Raw genomic sequence first — 4,432 nt, 5'->3', positions numbered from 1 at the left:
ATTGCCCAACCTTCCTTCCGAGGAGTGGCTGGTGGGTTTGAACCGCCAGCCTTCTGGTTAGCAGTCAAGTGCTTTAGCCACTATGCTACCAGAGCTCCTTGCCAATTGGATGCCTTTGATTTTCCTTTCTTGCTTTATGGCCCTGGCTAGGACTTCCAGTACAGTGTTGAATAGAAGTGGTGATAGTGGGCATCCTTGTCTGGTTTTTGTTCTCTGAATATACCCTCTCTTTGAATAGAATATAACTTGCTTGATGTTTGGGTTTAAAGGGAAGAATTAAACCCTTGAATGTGGAAAGAATGAGCATTTCTTTGAATTAGAAGAGCAGGAAATGAGCACTATCTGAATTGCTGTAACAATTTATTACCAATTATGTTTCTTCTCTATTGATCTACCTGTAGCTTCTGAGTGCAGGCCTAATATATCCTGAAAGTTCCCTGTATTTGCTTATATTAATTTATTTCCCATGTGGGAGGATGTTAAATTAATCATTTCATCTATATCTACATATCAAGCAATCCTATGACTAAAATAGCTTTGAACACCAAGGCCAAAGCCCTTATATCAGGAAAATTCCTTTGTAAGACTGACCCACAATTTAGATAAGTTGAAATTATTCTAATCTTTTGCATAAACAGAAACTAGGATGTTCAGTTATTCATTGAGCAGCCTTTTATTGGGCTTTATAGTGCGTACCACTCATGATTTTTTAAAAAAGAGAGCTTTTGTTTTTATAAATATGAAAACTGAGTTCTTTGTTCGAAAAAACCAAATGAAACAAAAGTGAACTCTGTCTTTAAGAATGGGTCATTATTGTAGCTGGTGTATTTTTGTTCATAGAATGCCAACTGAAGCAAAAAAACCTGAAATAAAAGAAATCAATGATGATATTATTTCTGCCACTCATGATCCTGATCCTGAAAAAGAGCTTAGAAATATTGATGAGGATCTTTTAGAAGAAGTAGAAACATTCACACAGGAGGAAATGGATATGCACATATCAGACTATGAAGGTCAGTTCATTTAGATAATCTTTGACTTTACTAATTTGATATTGATGAATAATGATTATCTACGATAACTTATGTCTAAGTTAGTATAATTGTGCTTATGCAGAAGCTGTACGTAGACAAAGTCATTCAAACACAACAAGAGGATAGTCCATTTTTTAAAATCAGGAAATTGTGCATTCTGGTTGCATCATTTCATCAGATTTATTCAGTCTGTTTGCTGAGTAAATAATCTGAGAAACTAGACTATACAAGGAATAATATGGCATCAGAATTAATAACCTGCATTGTGCAAATGATACACCCTTCCTTGCTGAAAATGAAGAGGACTTGAAACAGTTACTCATGAAGATCAAAGACTGTAGCCTTCTGTATGGATTATACCTCAACATAAAGAAAATAGTATCTTCCCAACTTGACCAGTAAGCAACATCATGATAAACGGAGAAAACCAATGAAGTTGTCAAGAACTTCATTTTACTTGTGTTAGCAATCAACACCAATGGGAGCAGCAGTCAGGAAATTAATTACATGACTTACTACATAGGGCAAATCTGCAAAAGAACTCTAATTTAAAGTGTTAAAAAGCAAAGATGTCACTTTGAGGACTGAGGTGTGCCTGACCCAAACCATGCTGTTTTCATTTGCCTTATATGCATGCAGAAGTTGGACAATGAATAAAGAAAACCAAAGAATTGATGCCTTTGAATTACGGTGTTGGTGAAGAATATTGAATATACTATAGACTGCAGAAAAACAAACAAATCTGTCTTGGCAGAAGTAAAGCTAAAATACTCCTTAGAAGTGAGGATGGTGAGATTTTGTCTCACATCCTTTGGACATGTTATCAGGAGGGACCAGTCTTGAGAAGGACATCATGCTTGGTTAAGTAGAGGGTCAGCAAAAAAAAGGAAGACTCTTAATGAGGTGAATTGACAAAGTGGCTGCAGTAATGGGCTCAAACATCACAATGATTGTGAATGTGGTACAGAACTGGTCACTGTTTAGATCTTTTGTACATGGGGTCTCTATATGTCAGAACCTACTCAGCAGCCTAAACAACAACCTCAAACTCTTTTACAAATATTGAACCTTTTTCTTTGTTTATGTAATTATGATGAGTTTCTTCATTTCTTTTAACCAGTTCCATGAAACTCCTATAAGTCTTCCTTAAAACCAGAACTATTAAAAAATACAGAAACTATTAGAGCTTTACAAAGTTATAAACACTGATATGAGGCTTCCCAAGACTCATCTGGGATTCACCTGATGATGAGGGGATTGTTTCCAGGTTTTTAAAAATATTTTTGTTAGAATGGTGGAAAGTGTTCCTTCCATTTTAATTTGTCTTCTGTAATTTTCCCTGAACTTTCTGAAACATCAGTAGATTATTTTTCAAGCAGTCAATTTTCTCTTCCTCTTTTGTTTCCCTATAGAAAATACCAAAGAGCCCATTGAAAATGTCAGAAGTCCCAGTATTGCTATTTGCATTCAGACTTTACCACAGCATGCAGAAGAAGTAAGTTAATTAGTGGATAAAATTACTCTACTTTTGTCTAGTGTTTAAATTATCCTGAAGTTTTTTAATTCACTGTTATTCAATACATCATATCATCTCTTAAAGGTGGACTGTGGATTATAGAGTAGAGCCATGCTGTGCAGCACTTTTTTCCACTAAAATTCTGTTGCCAAGATGTTTAATAATTCAAGGCAAATAAATTTTCAATTCATAAACCATTTGAGTAAGTTAAAATAAAAATTGTTAAAGTGTCCTTTATTCAAAAATATATAGTATATAATTCAGCTAATAATGTTTAGTTTTTGTACATATATATATACTTTTATGTATTATTAGTGTTCTCAGAACTTTACCCATACACTGAATTTATAGATAGAACATAGCCCTTTCTAATTACTGAAAGAATTATTTAAAAGGGATTAGTTTTTCCTAATTTTATAGTTGTTTTCACAGAGTAATTAATCATGTTGTTGTTGTTGTTACATGCCGTTGAGTCGACCCAACTCATAGCAACCCCTCCTTGGGTTTCAGAGGCAGTATCACTACAGAAGTAGATTGCCCCATCTTCCTTCTGAGGAGTGGCTGGTGGGTTTGAACCACCAGCCTTCTGGTTAGCAGTCAAGTGCCTTAGGCACTATGCTACCAGAGATGTATATATATAATTTACATTGCATTAGTGTATTCACATCATCTTGTTTCTGTACTTTCATATGCTGAATGGCTCAGGGTGATAGGCCAAAGGCAATTCATGCAATATAAGGATCTGCTCAGAACAGAGCTGGAAGTACATTTGAATGTTTGACTTCTCACTTGTATTTATACTGTTAATCTAGATGATGTGAAATGTGAAACTCTTTTTTGGGTGCTACTAATTTTTATTTATTTATATTGTGATTTTGGGGAAAGTTTACAGAACAAATTCATTTTCCACACAACAGTTCATACACATTCTGTTTCATGACATTGTATGCAATCCCTATAATGTAACAACTCTTTTCCCACATCCTCCCTGTGGTTACCTTTTCCGTGTGTCCTTCTTTCCTATTCATGCCCTCTGAGCTATCTCCCTGTACAAATATTGCCCTTCTGATCTCGCATGGTTGATTGTTCTAAGGAGTATACTTACTTGGTATAAATGTTCACCTTATATATCTGTCTAATGTTCAGCTGGAAGCCTCGGGAGTGTGTTCAATTCCGGGCCCAAAGGGTGACTAGGGGCCATAGTCTTGGGGTTTCACCAGTCTCTATGAAACCAGTAATCCTGGTCTTTTTTTCTTTTGTGATTTTGTGTTTTGTTTCACATTTTTCTCCCACTTTATCCAGTATCTCCTATTTTGATCCCTGTTTTGATTTTAACAGCATTCTACAGTAGAGGTACAGTGTTCAAGAGAAGAACCACTGGAGACATATATGGAGAAAAACTCAACTGAGCAGAAAAGGGAAGGAGGGAAAAAGTATGTAAATGATTATCAGCAGCTTATTTACTTCATTGAAGCTTTCAGCTTTTTCATAATGTACAACATATACTTATTGGTACAATTATGTTTCTAGTGGAATTGTAATTTCAATTTATAGCAATGGTAAACAATGACTTGTTGTTGTTGTTGTTGTTGTTTGCCGTCAAGTCGGCCCCGACTCATAGAGACCCCTCCTTGGGTTTCCGAGGCAGTATCACTACAGAAGTAGATTGCCCAACCTTCCTTCCGAGGAGTGGCTGGTGGGTTTGAATCGCTGGCCTTCTGGTTAGCAGTCAAGTGCCTTAGGCACTGCGCTACCAGAGCTCCTTATCATGTGGTTAGCACTCATATAAGAGCAGAATAGACACAGAGATATGCACATGGGGAAAAGACAGATGCCAAGGACTGCCAAGGATCACCTGTACAGATAGTCTTTCACTTATGAC

At 36.1% G+C, this 4,432-nt stretch overlaps 1 protein-coding gene across 1 annotated transcript in view; it reads left to right on the top strand.

The window, feature by feature from the left end:
• The window catches only part of CPLANE1 (ciliogenesis and planar polarity effector 1), a 231,606-nt gene that overhangs the window by 103,006 nt on the left and 124,168 nt on the right, over positions 1 to 4,432 (top strand). Inside the window, exons 27-29 of the mRNA XM_042782397.1 lie at positions 820 to 1,013; positions 2,447 to 2,529; positions 3,889 to 3,983. Of these exons, the coding sequence (XP_042638331.1) occupies positions 820 to 1,013; positions 2,447 to 2,529; positions 3,889 to 3,983 (372 nt within the window). The remainder of the gene's footprint in view (positions 1 to 819; positions 1,014 to 2,446; positions 2,530 to 3,888; positions 3,984 to 4,432) is intronic.

The sequence above is a fragment of the Orycteropus afer genome, unplaced genomic scaffold (genome assembly GCF_000298275.1).
Source record: "Orycteropus afer afer isolate SDZICR_OR568_19922 unplaced genomic scaffold, OryAfe1.0 scaffold00300, whole genome shotgun sequence".
Classification (NCBI taxonomy): domain Eukaryota; kingdom Metazoa; phylum Chordata; class Mammalia; order Tubulidentata; family Orycteropodidae; genus Orycteropus; species Orycteropus afer.
This window is presented reverse-complemented; position numbering and strand designations above follow the sequence as displayed.